The sequence below is a fragment of the Delphinapterus leucas genome, chromosome 8, assembly GCF_059928025.1.
Source record: "Delphinapterus leucas isolate spDelLeu-1000000601 "Yukka" chromosome 8, BTC_Dleu_Yukka2, whole genome shotgun sequence".
In the NCBI taxonomy this organism is placed as follows: Eukaryota; Metazoa; Chordata; class Mammalia; order Artiodactyla; family Monodontidae; genus Delphinapterus; species Delphinapterus leucas.
The window spans coordinates 72884860-72901536 of NC_143136.1; the positions used below are offsets into that span (position 1 = coordinate 72884860).

Sequence of the window (16677 nt, forward strand, 5' to 3'; positions counted from 1 at the left end):
AAGCTGATAGGTACCAGACAAATTTATTAAATTCCAAGATCAGGCTTATCTCCAATTTCCATAAGAATGAATCAAATAATAGAATGGTCAGTGGTATGCTGAAGTTTCCATGCAATGTTCTGATTTAATGAATATTTAATAATTATTTCTGTAAATGATTTTACTCTGTTTAATATGTAGACAGAGCTTATGATACAGGGAAATTTGAAGCATTTTTTTTAAATACTCATGAGGATTTACACTTCGTATGTTACTACCCTCTGGTGGCATGGGAAGCATGATAGTCATGACACTTGGTATAGGTAGGAATATATGTTTGTGGGGACCTATTTGGACCCTGAGAGCTGGCATGAAGATTATTCTAAACTAAAGATATTTGAGATTCAACAGATGCAGAAGGAAACCTTTTTGGAGCTTCCCTTATTTCACTAAAAGCAGAAAAGTCCTGGGAGTGAGGCTGTCATGGATCCCTTCTGGGGGAGTTTTATGGAATGACAAAAAAAAAAAAAAATCGGCGAGACCACTTGCACCTGTGTAAACAAACATCATCACAAACTGTCTTATCTCCTGTTTGTTCCCCTAGAAATCCACTTGTTCCTCCCATATAAGCCTCTTCTGCCTGCTTCCTCTCCCCTAAGTTAGGTATATAAGCCCCCAACCCTAGTCATTTAGGGAGCTACTTCTTTTTTTTTTTTTTAATTTTTAAAATATTTATTTATTTATTTATTTGGCTGCATCAGGTCTCAGTTGCAGCATGCTGATCTTCGTTGAGACACATGGGATCTTTCGTTGCAGCGTGTGGGCTCTTCATGGCTGCGTGTGGGCTTCTCTCTAGTTGTGGCATGAAGATTTTCTCACTCTAGTTGTGGCACGGGTTCCAGAGCGTGTGGGCTCTGTAGTTTGCGGCACGCAGGCTCCTAGTTGAGGTGTGCGAGCTCAGTAGTTGTGGCACGTGGGCTTAGTTGCCCAAAGGCATGTATGATCTTAGTTCCCTGACCAGGGAGTGAACCCGTGTCTCTCGCATTGGAAGGCGGATTCTTTACCACTGGACCACCAGGGAAGTCCCTAGGGAGCTATTTCTTTTGTGAGTTCTCATATGCATATGAATACTTAGGGTTTTTGAAAAATTATTATTAATCTGTCTACTGTCAGTTAAATTCACAGGCCCCCAGTTACTTAACCTAAGAGGGTAGAGGAAAAATCTCCCCCCCTGCCACATACTGCTAAGCATTTTCGGTGGGCAATTGGACACTATTTGCCAAAATAAAAATATATACACCCTTGCCCAGGCAGTTCCCCTTAAAAATGTAATCAACAGAGACACTCAGATGTGCAGTGAAAAATTTTACCACTGCCTGTCAAAGGGCAAAGTTGGAAAAAACAAAATATTCACTAATAAGGGACTGGTAACATAAATTTTCTAAACAATAGATAGCCATTAAAAAGGAGGCAGATCTTTATAAATTGACACAGAAACACATGCATAGTTTTACTATGTTGTTAAGGAAAAAAACACTTAAGTCATAGAACAATGTATAACATATCCTCATTGTATTAAAAACAAAACAAAACAAATGCAAATGTGTGGATATTTACACACACACCCCCCTCAGATTTTCTGTGTGTGTGTGTGTGTGTGTGTGTGTGTGTGTGTGTTTGTGTAGGTATGTGGGGCAACAGCCATGGTATGGGTAGACGTGGCAATGAAGGAAATTTTTACCTTTTACTCCAAATTCTTCTAGACAATTTATTTTAAATAAGAAGCATGCCAAAATAAACAAATAGACAAAAAAACACACACACAAAAGCATAACTTACTTTTGTAACAAAACATGAAAAAGTGGTGATTAGGAAGCTACAGCACTGCAATTGTGGTAGGAAGACTATAATGACTATGTTACTAAAAAAGGTCTGAAAAAATAGGGGAGGAAAATCTTGGGACCCCAAGGCCAATATTAACAGAAATTCATATTCCTCTTGGTATTTGGAAGAGAAGCAGAAATAAAATTTTGTCATTTATACAATTTAGTCATAATAAATCATAACATTCAAAATCTGTAGTAAAATAATAGTCCTTTATCCATGATTGCTAATTTAATATTCTATTTACGAATATGCATGATATAACTTCCTACTGTGGGGACAGACAGCGCACTCCAGCTCTGGAGGCTGCTCCTTGTCCTAATGTGCAGGGAAGAGGAGGGGAGGGGTAGATTCTCGGGCTGATGCTGCTCCCCTCCCCTCATTTTACACACAAGTACTAAAACTGGCAACTGCCTAGATTCTAGTAATTTTCCCCCGAAACAGAAAAACTGTGAAATTGTGATTTGTGACAAAATTCACAAATTCACAAGTTTACAGGATGTGGCTGGAGGATTTAAGCAACAACCCATGATCACTTTGACAAAAGGACTCAATTTATGGCTTCAACAGCTTCTTTCTGGTAGGTAGGGCACATGGTGTTTGGTTATCTTTATGACTGAATTGGTGTGCTTTTTCTTAAAAGAGAGGTAAGTCCAAGCTTTTTTTCTTTAAAAGATATCCTCCATAATATAATATTTTCCATCATAAAGAAGTATAATTACTTGTGCATAAATTTGCATTCTCACTTTCTTTGGGTCTTTACCTATTATTCTAATATATATTTTCTGTGATTCTGGAGTTTATTTTTCTATTTTATTATATGGGTTCTTAAAAGTTACCTCAAATTTTGGTGGAACGTAAGAGACTGTACAAATACATACATTGGTAAGAGATATGAAGACATGATTAGTGGAAAAATGGCACACTAACAAAAGAGGAAACAGGAACCCTAAGACAACATTCCCTCTTCACTCTTTTTCAGCAGAGTATACATAAACACACCCACCAAATCCAAGGTCATAAGAAATGCAAGGCTAAGGAAAAAGCAAAGCCACAACAGAAAATAATAAACTCTCCTCTTCATAAAAGACAAGAGGAGGTCCATTTATGTTTTTAGAGAGCAGACATGTAATGCTGGTAAGCTAGAAAATACAGAATAATGAAGAGAGACGGCAACAGAAGGGCAAGATAACAATAAAGCATACATGCTTAAAACAACTTTATTATGTCCAGGGGAGCTTCTCCTTAAGACTCCTTCCCAATCAGCCTAGGAAAATAAAAATGTTTTGTAGAATGGATGATTCTTCCCCACACTTTGGGAGGTTATCTCTTTGAGTGTCCAAGGCCTTGGCTTTCTGCTTTGCAACAGCCTGCGATCCTTGGTACAAGTTAAAAATCAAAAATCAACCAACCAACCAATCAACCAACCAGAAAATACAAGTAAGCTGATTCTCCTGAACTGAATCATATAAATGAAAATCTTTTCTGCCTAGGGCATCCTGAGCTTTTCCTTAGAAAATGACTCTGCAGTAAGTTAGCTATTTAAAAACAAATTCAGCAGTTGGTCTCAATTTCTGGCATTTCAATGGAATATTGCTGAAAACTCCTGAGTAGGCAGGGATCACTCCCAGGTAGTGATCAAACTATTGCCTTGCTAACAATTCACCTTATGGCTGAAAAGCTTTTCAAGCCTAATTTGTAGTAAACCACACACACAAAAGGTAGAGAAACTGTCTTCAAGTAATGTTCAAAATATTAAAGAAAAATGAGGAACAATAACAGACCTTCAATCCTAAATCCTTTCAAATAATCCTTTCTTATTTAGGAAACCAAGATAATTGAATAAAGACGTTTCTTTTGTCAAGACCTATCCAAAGACAAAATAGACCAAAGACCCTTTAAGTATTTTCTTATACTTAAGCCACCCCTACCTCATTCTGGGTGGGACTGCCAAATTCTAAAAACAAGATTATTTTCATATTACATTCAGGGTCTCTGCATGCAAACTGGTAAAGAGAAAATAACAGTTAAACTTTACAGGAAAAGTAGCAGCAAAACTGTCATTTCATCCCGTTCACTTACAATCAAACTTCTAAAGGGCATCTATAACTGCTCAGAAAAAGGAATATGAAACAAATAAGATTTATATCTTTTATTCATACAATTAAATTTCAATTTTCTACCCTTATCATTAGAGCTTACTGCCATGGTTACAATTTAAATACCTTAAGTATGGTTGAAAAGTAGGCAAATTTAAGAAAACACACAAGAAACGTTAATGTAATTAAAATAATAGAGAGTAGAATAAATATCAGTTGTGTTGGCTGTGTTTGAAAGTTAATATACTTCCCCCTCCCTGCAAAAGGAAAAAGGGTAAGTAAAACTCCCAGGTTGGAATATGAGTTTGGGCAGCAGTAAGGGATGAAGTATAGTTATCAGGTGTGAATTATGAATGTCGCTGTGGTGAGGACAGTTGAATTACTAGAGCTGTATTTCCCTAACACTAAAGTATTTGGGGAGCTATCTGGCATATATTAAAAATATATGAATATATAATACTTATATATTAAATGAAATATATATATAATATTTATAATATTTTATTTATCTATCTATATTTTATGCATTAGTAAATCATGAAGATGGTGGTCAAATGACTGAAGCTGAGTAAATGCACTGGAGGGGAGGAGAGGCAGAAAGGATGCCAAGGGCCCAGATGTTCATTCTCCATCGTGCATCTTCACAAGCGCATTCTCTCCATATGTAAATCCATGCAATTACACACCGTGCCCACCTGGCTTTTGGCAGTTAAAAAATCCACAACTGCCCCCTCCACCTCAGTTCAGTCAGGATGTTTCTCCAGCTCTACTTCAGGCAGCACTGCTGGCATGGCTGTATCTCCTTCATGGTTCCAGCTAATGCTGGAAAACTCGCCGGGTCCCACCTCCCACCACTGCTCCAGTTTGGTGGCAAAGCCACCCAGCCCTTATCCCTGCAGTCTTTGACACGGCAGCAGCTTCCAGGAAGGGCCACTCCTTTGGGTGGTTGGGCCCTGACTGACACAGCTATTCTCCTTGAGCTACAAAGAACTCTCACCTATCAAACACTAGCCCTCCAAGAGAAAAGGGCAATGGCGGGATATCGAAACATTTTGTAGATAGAGATATAAACGATGACACTCATGAGGGAGTATGAGAGGACTGGCCTCATATAGCTAAAGGGAGGGAGAATGAATACAATCTTTTTAGGAAGGCAACTTGGTAATACATTTAAAGAGCCTTAAAAATGTTCATATAGTTTGAATAGTTTTCTTCCTAAAAATCTAGCCTAAGGTAAATCAAAGCTGCAGATATAATTTTATACATAAGAATGTTTACCATAATGTTATTTATTACAATGAAAAGTTAGAAACAACCTAAATGTCCAAAAATAGAGCTATGGGTAAACATGGTATACACTTGTAGTTTTCCTTTACAGAATCCACCCCCGTCGCCCCCAATTTTAAGTGTATAGAGTTATATACCTTCACTAGACTTGAAACACTTAAGAGGACAAGGATATTTGTTTTAAACATTGACAACTATGTGCTAGCCAACTAGACTCTCAAGAAATATTTTCGGAATAAATTAATGATGCAGTATTAAACATGAACTTATTGGAGAATTTTACATTAAATGGTACATGTTTGCCATAACCAAGTAGCAAATGCACTGTGTATTTTTCTTTAAACTGAATTTTTCAACTCTCTTTTTAACAGTTCATAGCACTGCTATTTCTCCTGAGGGATGTTTAAATCAGGTGACTTTTTGCTCAAACGATTTCCAGTGGCTCCCCATGATGTGCAGGAAGTTCAAAGTCCCTGGTATTTACAGATCTCTATAATTTGGCCCAGTGTGGCTGTCTAACCTTTGCACATCTTATCATCTCTCAAACTAGTTTCAAATGTTCCCACAAGACATTTCTGTCGTCTCTTCTGCTGCCCAATGACAGTGCCCTCTCCACAGCCGGGCTGCTGGTCAAGCCCCAGGCTCCAGGCTCATCCTCTCTGCAAAGCTATCTCAAAAGTGGGCTGTCCATTTAATGACAATGTTTCCCACATAATACTTACTTGGTAGTTAACCACATATTACTTCATGCCACGTCTTTCCTTGCATTAAACTGCTGTTTGTAAGTCTTCTTGTTAAGTAGCCTTTCACACGTCTCTTCCTAATCTATGGTTTGAGTAAAATACTACATTTCTTGGGAATAGGTTCTTTACAAAATGGCAAATTGCCTTGTATCCACTATAAATAACGCCAGAATCCTGGGGCCAGGTTCAGGTAAACTCAGATACCAGGCATTTGGTGATTTAAGTTTTACTCAATTCAAACCTTGTTTAAAACCTGCCAAAGTATTCAGATATCAAGGCCTATTCTAGCATTCACACATTGCTGGCATTGTCCTTTACATTATGACAGGTGAGGGAGGTGAGGGGCATATGTGTGTGGAGCCCAACACTGTCTGACCAATGACACGTATAGTACTTGGCTCATGATGTGGCTACTCAGGAAGCGTTTAATGAGTGAAGACTGAGTATGAAGATATCGAACATCTGTGAAAGTGGCAGACACTCTCCTCAATGCAATTCATCCTTGATATGAGGTGAATTTAGGGTAAAAAGAAGAGATAAAGAGACTATGTTAGAATCTTCCAGACTATTTTAGAAGCTATCAGGTGGTCTACATCTGGATACATAAGGAAAATGAACATTTCAGGCAACTCTTCTCTTGAGTATGAGAAACACTGTAAAAGGAAAGACCTTGACTTATATAACTGATATCCCAGATTATACAAAAACCTTTGGGAGGGCATCCCTGTATTTCTTTATGATAAAAAATTCAGATACTGAATTGATGTTAAAAATGTTTTGATGCCCAATGCTTTAACTTCTTTACAGCTGGCATATATAAATCTATTCAAGTATGTTAAAAAAAAATTAAGCATATTAAGAAAGTACTACTTCAAAGCAAAGTAGCTCAATATTGTCACTATTAAAGGCTTTGCTTGGCTGATTTCACCAAGAAGTAGTAACTTAAGAGAGCAGGCTCTGTCTGTGCAAAACTAAAGGAAGATATTTTATATGATTAAAAACTCATACCTGTTGATCTCCAAGGAAATGACTTCTCAGTTGAGCTAGAGAAAAAGAAGGAAAAAAAATGGAACATTTACTTCCTTTGTCATAAAATTTAACTTTGGATCTGTTTTGCATATAGACATTTAATTTTCACATTTAATTATATAAAAGTATAAAAACCTCAAACAAAATTTAAAATGACTGTTCTAAGTTAATTTTTAGACAGTATTAAACCCTCCACATCAATTTGGGACAAAACTGTATTTCCTGGAAATTAAGGCAAGTTATAAAACGACTTATAAAGTTGTAAAACGACTTACAAAATGACATAAAAAGTATGATTCTCCTTGGATAAGACAAATACAATAGCACAACTAACTGCGACCATCACAGTACTTATATGAAGTACTACACTGCTTCGTGTGGAATAACTAATATGAAAACTACATATAAATTAAAACAACATATACATTATACTGTACAACATATACATTAAAAAGAACCAAAAAGGCTGTTAAGAAGTTCATTCAATTTACTTATTTTCAAAAGAAGCCCTAGATGCTATAATAGACACATAAGTTAACGGGGTCATTTTGAACTGAATGTTGCCTTATAAAATTTAAATATCCTAAACCTTTATATCAAAATATAAGGTTTTACAAGCTAGGAGAAAATTTTAACTGTATAGTTTTCTTGGTTTATAGAGTACCAATTTAAAAAATTTGTGCATAAAAACATATCTGTGCCTCCCTGGTCCCCCTCCCCCGCTTAAAATACTCAATACGGGAAAGCATGGTGCTTAGGGGATGGTGTGGTAGAACAAAGGTACAAGAGGCTGGATTATTAGGCATTTATTAAATGTCAGAGTAAGTACCTCACATATATTATCTCCTTTATATTATTCACAACAACCTAACGAATAGGTACATTATTATCTTTACAGATTAAAAAAACTGGCCAAAGTCTTACGCTAGTAACTGGAAGAGCTGGGATTCAAGCCCAGTATGGTTTGATTTCAAAGTCAGGGCTTCTCACCACTGTGCTATATAGTAGAATAGCTTGTGATCCCATTTTTGCATTAAACACACACACACACACACACACACACACACACACACACACACACACACAATATGCCTAGGAAGAAACCTAGAAAAATAAAAACCAAAGTGCTAGCAGTTATTTCTGTGGGGTACAACTAAAAGGAGTTTTTTCCTTTTTAAACATTTGTACTTTTTTCCTGGAAATCAGAAACAAATACATACTGAAGTATTTTGGAAGTATTTATTAAGTTTATTGAAAAGGTATGTGACTTTGGGCTTAAGGAAACTCTGTAACTTAAAGAAAGGGACATCCTTTCAGTGCCGTAGGTGTAAGATTTTAAGTCCTTGTTAGTTGCTTGATATTCCCCCCCAAGTCATTAAGTGGCTAATGAAACCCTTGCTGGTTAAAAATTCTAGATCCAGTAAGAATTCCCTGAACTTCAATTTTGTCTGTGATTTGTCTTTTTGTCACCACAGGCCGAGCAGCTCACGTTCCAGGACCTTGAACTAGCTGCAAGCAGCGGGGCATGCTCTCAGTGAATGGAGTCAGTTAATGCTAATCTTCAGCACTCCGGTCATGTTCCTGTACCTGATGCACGCCTAACTGATTTCAAAAGGGACTGATGGGGAAGAAAAAAAAAGATGAAAATCTGGTCAAGTATCAATAAGGGCACATCTGTCTTGTTCCTGAAGATAGGTCATCACATTCTTATGACTTCAAAAGTGGTTTCCCAGGCTGAATTTCAATTCCTCTTGAATATGTTTTTATTATTTAATTCTATTATCTAAATTAGTTTTCTAATCACTGAGCTTGCTATTACCCAACTGTGTTCCTATTAACATGTTCATATTTTTTGTCAATATTAAAATACATGGTAAATCAAACTGCCATCCAGAATTGTGTAATATACCTCAAGTTTCTTGGGAGTGATAAAGTCTGTTATCTTCTGACTGAAATTTACATAAACTTTAATGAAATATGTTTACAAGGTTTTTATTCTTGAAGTTATAGATCACAGAATATAATTCATCTTAACTGCTCAAACTGGGCAAGGGTTGTGGCTGTTTGTGCATCTCTTTAGGTCAAGTGCCCAGCGTGCTGCCTGGCACAAAGGAGATGCTTAATACGCATTGTTGCTGTAACACAAATTGTGAAAAAGTAATACCGGGCTCTTCATTGTTCTGAAAGATCAGGTGTATGTAAATTATTACTTACTACTTTGTTCGAACAGGTCAAATTATTCTCTCCCACTCCAGGTAGGAAATTCCAGTAGCCTCATTGCATAACAATCAGGCAACCAGCAGTTTTGCTGCTGAAAAGACCTTTGGTCATCAAAATACAATAAAGTATTCCTAGGTGAAGGCAAGGAGAAGTCTCCGTTAAAATTATTTTTCCCTACTCTATTCTAGACAAACGACAGAAATCACTAGGAAAATAAGTTAATATTGAGGATTAAAAATAAGCAAAAGTTCCATTTTGAAGACTATATATTCAGCCCATTTACCTTCACACTGATTCCACAATTCTGTGTGATAGCTGGTCATTATATGTTATTCAGAACAGTCTATTTCTTTCTGAACCACTTACTTTATATGATTCTCAAATTGTTCACCACTCTGGGATTCAGGGATCGCGCAGTAAATATGTGCAGTTTTGAAATGCTGTTTTAAGTCACTGAATGTTTTAAGTCACTTTTATTGGAACAATAAAATGAGAGGCAGCTCCACATCAGACACAGGCATATTCCTTCTTTCCTCTCTCCTTCCAGCCAACTATTCCTAGAAACACTTCCCCAACTTTTACTGAATGTCTACAACATGTCTACAGGCACTGTGGCCATGAATGACTCCATCCCATTCCCTTTCACTTCTCATCTGAAGATGCCAAGCAGTTTATGTTCTAGGATCTTCCACTGGAATGTGAAACATTTTAAAATACAAGAATGGGATCATCCACAATAACTCTGTTTCAGTGGGAAGATGTATTCACAATTTCCAATAACTTAACTATCAACAAGCTTCTAGAATGAAATCCATTTATAAGTTTGGGACTGTTTGGTTAGATAGTGAACAGCAGTTAGGAGCAAGCTCACTTGCAAATTAATAAATCAAGGCAATTCATTTTAATGTGAAAAAAATCTTAGTTTTGTTTTAACGAAGACACCACGTCTTCATCACAGTAATACGTTGAGAAAAATGCAATAAATCACTACAATATTCTGTACACTTAAGAAATTATATATTTTTTCATTCATAGACATAAATGGAGGCAAAATTACCTTTGTTGAATATTTATGGCTGTCTTTGAAACCCAAACCCCCCTTATCTTGACATCCCATGCTATGTGTGAGAAAACTAGCCTCTCAAACTCCTCTGCAGCCAGAGAGCCGGCCAGTGACTGAGGGTCTAGAAGGAGGCATGTGAGGGGAGGCGGTGGCACCGCGGGGAGCAGTAGCGGGGGCACTGGCCCTGGACACCCCGACTCAGAATCTGGCTCTCTGGGCTTCCTGGAGCTCCTGAAAGCTGACACCTAATAGCTTCTGGTAAGTTCCTTTCCTGCTTATACAAGCCAGAGAGGATTCTACCGTTTGTAGCTGAAAGTTCTGACTGATGTTTTATGACTGAAAACAAGTGCAAACAGGCCCTCTGAAAAGCACTGAAACCTCACTCCTTAACTCTTTACCCGTATTTCCAAGTGCACACTGGATATAATACATTTTGTACTCAACACATTGAAACCCTTTCTTCCCCCAAACGAACTCCCATTTAATCACCACCACCTAGGCACTCACACTGAAGAACATGGAGTCATTTTATTGTCTCCCCTACCCTGCCTGCCTCACTAGCATGTAAGCCCAACGAGGGCAGGGAAGTCTGCCTTGTTCACAGATACGCCTCCAGAACCCACGACAGTATCTGGCACATGGCGCTCACTCAAAACATACACCTTCTGAATTCATCCCTACCACCAAGGACACGGTTGGGGCCTTCATCCTCTCACTGTCTTTGGCTGGATCATTCTTTCAGTCTCTCTCCTAACTTGTCTGCTTGGCTTTGATGTCTCATCCTTTCAGGCTCTCTTCCAGGCTGCTGCTACAGTGATTTTTCAAATCTGAAAACATTCAAATCTTAAATTCTCCTGATGCTAACGCACAACAGATCCTTACAGGGTAAATTTCAAACATCTTAGTATGGCAGAGACTCAAACATCTTCGTATGGCACAGAAGGCCCTCCACCACCTGGTTCCTTCCCGTTTGCCCTTTCCCACACAAACCTACATTCTAGGCACTTCTAATTACTTGCAGTTTCCTCACGTACCAGGCTGCTTCACTGCTTCCAATGCTATTTTGGGGGTAGAATGTGTAGGAACACAGTCTGGAAACTCAGAATTACACAAATTCCAGAATGGTATATGTGGTACAGTGTAACAATACATATGTCATATACCCATGAAATGGAACACTCTTAAGTTTACCTTCACTTTGTATCACTTAATAACAGGAATATCTTTGGAAAATGGTCTACTTAATTAAGTCACTACTCAATTTCCTCCTGATTTCCTGCCGTGCCAGATGTGAGCTTAAGTGGACAAGCAGTAGGTAAACAGTAGGGGACGGGGGAGTGGAGAATTTGATGGAGCTACACAGTAACTTTACCATGTCATTTCCCTCACCTTCTCCCTGGTGTAGATGGGGCTCTTTCTATCACTAGTAAAGTGCAAGTTACTGTCATTATTCTCCTATAAGATACACTGAATTGGGACAGAATCCGAGTTATTTCACTTTGTTTTATTTTAAAAAAGTCATTGTGTTAAGAAATTTTATCCACACACAGCCATATATATGTGAACCCTTATTAGTAGTTCAAAAAATTAAGCACAGCCAAAACCAAATTCAATTTCACTTGGCATTAAAGGACAGGAATTACTGGAATGAATGTTCTAGAAACTATCTGATTTATAAATAGAGCACGGGCGTGTACCACTGTCTAGACCACACACCCTCCACAGCGTCCTCTCTGGTGAGCACTAATCATCCTTCGAGAATTAGCTTGATGAAAGTTGATCACTTCTTCCTTTACATGAAGAATGTACCCATTAATCTATCTCGAGTTTTGTTTTTCATATGACTGCAATTGCAGGATTTGTTTACCTGTTTCCACTATCAGACTGTGGCTCTCTTGAGGGTAAAGATTGTGTCTTAATTCTGTCTGCATTCGACCAGCATTGAATAGGATGCTAAATAAATGATAGCTGACCTTAACTTTTTGGGTTGTTCTTTATTGAGGCTAATCCTGTGTTATTTTAGAAATTGTTTCAATCATTCTACAAAGGAGATTTTGGCTCTTTCTACATCTTATAGAAAAGATGTCTATTGTAAACATTATAGGAATCAATCCAACAAATATTTATTGATCACCTACTGAGTGCCAGACATTGTTAGAGGCTGGGGTATAATGGTGACAAGAGGCAAAGCCTTTGCCTTCTGCATGCTCACAATTGTCTTGTAATTACTCATTACAGTACGCAGGTGACTCCCCCACTGGATCACATGCCCCTCAAAGGCAAGGTGTCAAGAGACTTTTGAAAGGCAGAAACCTGTAAGAGAGTACTCTGATGGCTCCAGCAGTGTTATGATTGAAGCATTCGCATATCTATAACAACCCAAAGTGTGAAACATTTGTCTTTTAAAACAAAAACAAGACCCAGCTCTCCTTCTACTCACCTATGAAAATGAGGTAAATTGGTATTAGGACTACCCAGGTAGGAATTTGAACATGAAGGCTCCGAGGGAAGAGGTATGTGGCAATGTGAAATGTACTGGTATATTCAAGAATTTGCTTCAGTTCCCACAGATCAAAAATTATAAAGTGCTAGAAATCAGCCAGTTTGGGAGACCATCAATATGATAGTCCACATGTGCAGACAAACCTGACATGTCAGGTCTCCCCTGTGTATTATGACAGTCTCTTCAAATGGTTGTTTAAACCACCCCAATTTAGCAGCATTACATAATCTATGTATTTCACTATTGCAACATATTCTTTCACAATATTTTTCTAAAATGATCCTTAGGTGATCTTCCTTTACTGAACAGAGGTAATTAACAGATGAACTCTCATTGATCATATGTTCATTAATCTTACTATAAATATTTTCAAAACTGTATGTGTACATTGCTGGCCTGACGTTTTACTCTTGACTTTCCTATTAGTTTTACTATTTTGAGCTCTGACCATAAATGTTGAGTTCCACGCAAAGGTTCTGTATTTCTCGACATTCAGATGGTCGACAGGCACGTGAAAAAATGCTTGGCATCATCAGTCATCAGAAAAATGCAAATTAAAACCACAATAGGACGTCACCTCACACATGTCAGAATGGCCATCATCAAAAAGAACACAAGCAATAAATGCTGGAGAGGATGTGGAGAAAAATGAACCCTGTACACTGCTGGTGGGAATGTAAATTGGTGCAGTCACTGTGGAAAACAGTGTGGAGGTTTCTCAAAAAAACTAAAAATAGAACTACCATATGACAAAGAAATTTACTCCTGGGTATATATCCAAAATAACAAAAAACACTAATTCGAAAAGATACATGCACCCCCAATGTTCACAGCAGCATTCTTTACAACTGCCAAGATATGGAAGCAACCTAAGTGTCCATCAACACTGGATAATGTTTCACTTTGTTTTATTTAAAAAAAGTCATTGTGTTAAGAAATTTATGGCACAGAAATTCAACAGTGAAGATGTGTGATGTATATATACATATATACAATGGAATACTACTCAGCCATAAAAAGAATGAAATTTTGCCATTTTCAGCAACATGGATGGACTTGGAGGGTATTATGCTAAGCGAAATGAGTCAGACAGAGAAAGCAAACACTGTATGATACCATTTATATGAGGAATCTAAAAAATACAACAAACTAGTGAATATAAGAAAACAGAAACAGACTCATAGATATAGACAACAAACCAGTGGCTACCAGTGGGGAGAGGGATGAGGGGAGGGGCAAGATAGGGGCAGGGGATAAAGAGGTACAAACTATTATGTATGAAATAAATAAGCTAAGAGGATATATTGTACAACACAGGGAATATAGCCAGTATTTAATAATGACTGTAAATGGAGTATAACCTTTAAAAATTGCGAATCAGTACATTATACACCTGTAACATATAATATTATACACCAGCTATACTTCAATTAAAAAAAAGTTCTGTATTTCTTCTGCACACGTTAACTCTTGAATTTAAGAACTACCACGTGCTTACAGATGAAATCTCAGTAAGTGGCTGGAATAAATTCCAAAATGCATTTTTCTCCTTCTCCACCAATTCATTACTAACTGAAGTTATTCCATTAGCAAATGTTCTGGATTCTAAATCCATTACGAAAAAAATTCTGGCAGCTCGTTATTGGTTTGTTATAACTGCCTTTGTAATCCATTGCTCTAATATTTATAAGTCTACCTTTCACTTGATTCCAAGGTCCATTTCTCAGTTAAAAAAGAAAAAGTTGGTTTGTTCGGGCTTTTATTTTAGGCGATTAATTCATATTGAAATTACTTACTACCCAGCTATCCTCTAGGCATTACAGATTACTTTTTAATGAACCGCTTCAGAATCTTCTTAGGTATGAAAGCTAGGCTCCATAGTCCACAGGTCACTCCAGATTTCCTATTATGCACCTAGGATTTTCTCAGCCAGAATCTGGCAAAATAACTACTAATGATTCTCAACTTTTGGTCTCTATCTGGAGTGCTACCAGATAAAATTTAAAATAAATTCCCTTAACGGAGTAACCCATTCTATCCAATACTTAAATTTCTCTATCTTAATTATAATTAAATCTTAAATTATGATACGGCGATAACATCATACCACACTTTTAAGTCTTTTAAAATTTCTATCTAGTATTGCTTTGACTTTCCTTGTAATTAGTACGTTTAAAACTTTACCCAGTTTCTGTTAATGCATTTGTAAAATATTCCGTTAGTTTTTTGTGAGTTCTTAGCTGGGTAAAGCTCATTCTGTGGTTTAGCTTTCTTGAGTGCTCTTGAATCTATGCTTGAGAAAGGCACTTGTTGAAGATAATGCCTGTGAAAGTCCCAGGTTTTAAAGCATTCACCATGTAAGCAGGTCAAATTTCTCCTCCCCTTGACCTCGGCAAGAATGTTCTTGAGTTCATTTTATACTCATAATTAGCATGGTGAGAAGTGGGGTCTAGAAGCCTAAGATGGAATCAAGGGCTCTCTAATGCCATGAGCCTTCTTCTGATGTTCCAAGAACTCATACCACCTAACAACAGGAAACTGATAGGTTTTAACAGTTTTGTTTTTCTTATGTTTGGGAAACAAGGACCTCATCTCTCCCTTTTAGTTAGATAAGAATTAACTAAGGGCTTCCCTGGTGGCGCAGTGGTTGAGAATCTGCCTGCCAATGCAGGGGCCACGGGTTCGAGCCCTGGTCCGGGAAGATCCCACATGCCGCGGAGCAACAAAGCCCGTGCACCCCAACTACCGAGTCTGCGCTCTAGAGCCCGCGAGCCACAACTACTGAGCTTGTGCTCTAGAGCCCGTGCTCCGCAACGAGAGAAGCCACCTCAAGGAGAAGCCCGCGCACCGCAAAGAAGAGTAGCCCCTGCTCGCTGCAACTAGAGAAAGCTGTGTGCAGCAGTGAAGACCCAAAAATAAATAAACGCAGTCAAAAATAAAAAAAAATTTTTTTAATGAATAAAATCTATCTTTAAAAAAAAAGTATTAACTAAGAAATAAATCCTTTACATTAAACAGAGACGTACTCTCTGTCTTACTGTCAAAACTAGAGCAATTAGACAAAATTAAATACATCACGATTATTCTTCCTGAGACAGCTGTGGATAGCTATCCTTCCACTAGGCTATTTCAGTAAGTCAAAGACGGGAGGGCTAATATGTACCATAGACGATGATGGTGAACGGCTCTGCCTGGCTGAAGGAGAGGAGGGGAGGTGGGAGGCAGATGGCTATCCCTACCCACCACGTTATTTTTCCTAAGGGGCTCTGAGGACCCTAGTTTGACAAATCACTAGCCTTTAGATAATAAGGGTATTTTAGCAGTAATACTTAGAAAGCAATCCTTCTTAGTATCTTACTACATTTTTGGGAGCTTCTTCCAAATTTACTTATTGTCTATTCATAATCAATCTCAACAAAAACAAAACCAAAAGCTCTCAGTCCAAATTTATGATTTTTCGGGACTGAGGCTCCTTTCTGTGTCCTCTTTATTGTGCTCTCAGACCGTAGAAAATTTTCTATTGGATGGAGACCGATTTCCTTCTTCCTGCCAAAGGACCACTTGATACCAGCAGTCAGGAAAAGTGAAACCATGACAACATGCCCATAATTGTAGTTTATTATTATTTTTAATGTGTTATGGTTTTGAATTGCCCCTGAAAATGGTATATGCCTATAATTTGAATGGAGCAAGGCATAAAGAATGAGACAGGGCAAAGGCTCTCTTTTCATAATTATTTTTATGTCTGAAGGTGACACTGAGGTTAAAGAAAAGGCACTTGAATTAAAAATGATGTCCTTCACGTAGAATGCAGCTGCTCCTGAGCCATCAGCAACAGGACATGAGCCCTGAGTTCCCTTCCATGCATGG

The 16677-nt window shown here is 37.8% G+C and overlaps 1 protein-coding gene across 19 annotated transcripts in view; it reads right to left on the bottom strand.

Moving 5' to 3' along the window:
• Window positions 1–16677, bottom strand: part of PKP4 (plakophilin 4) — a 251064-nt gene that overhangs the window by 79732 nt on the left and 154655 nt on the right. For all 19 annotated transcript variants that reach the window (XM_089916801.1, XM_022569780.3, XM_089916792.1 and 16 more), the window contains one exon: window positions 7001–7035. Coding sequence is in view for 13 of the 19 variants with exons in the window: in XM_022569780.3 (XP_022425488.1) it covers window positions 7001–7035 (35 nt within the window). In the remaining 6 variants the exon portion in view is untranslated. The remainder of the gene's footprint in view (window positions 1–7000; window positions 7036–16677) is intronic.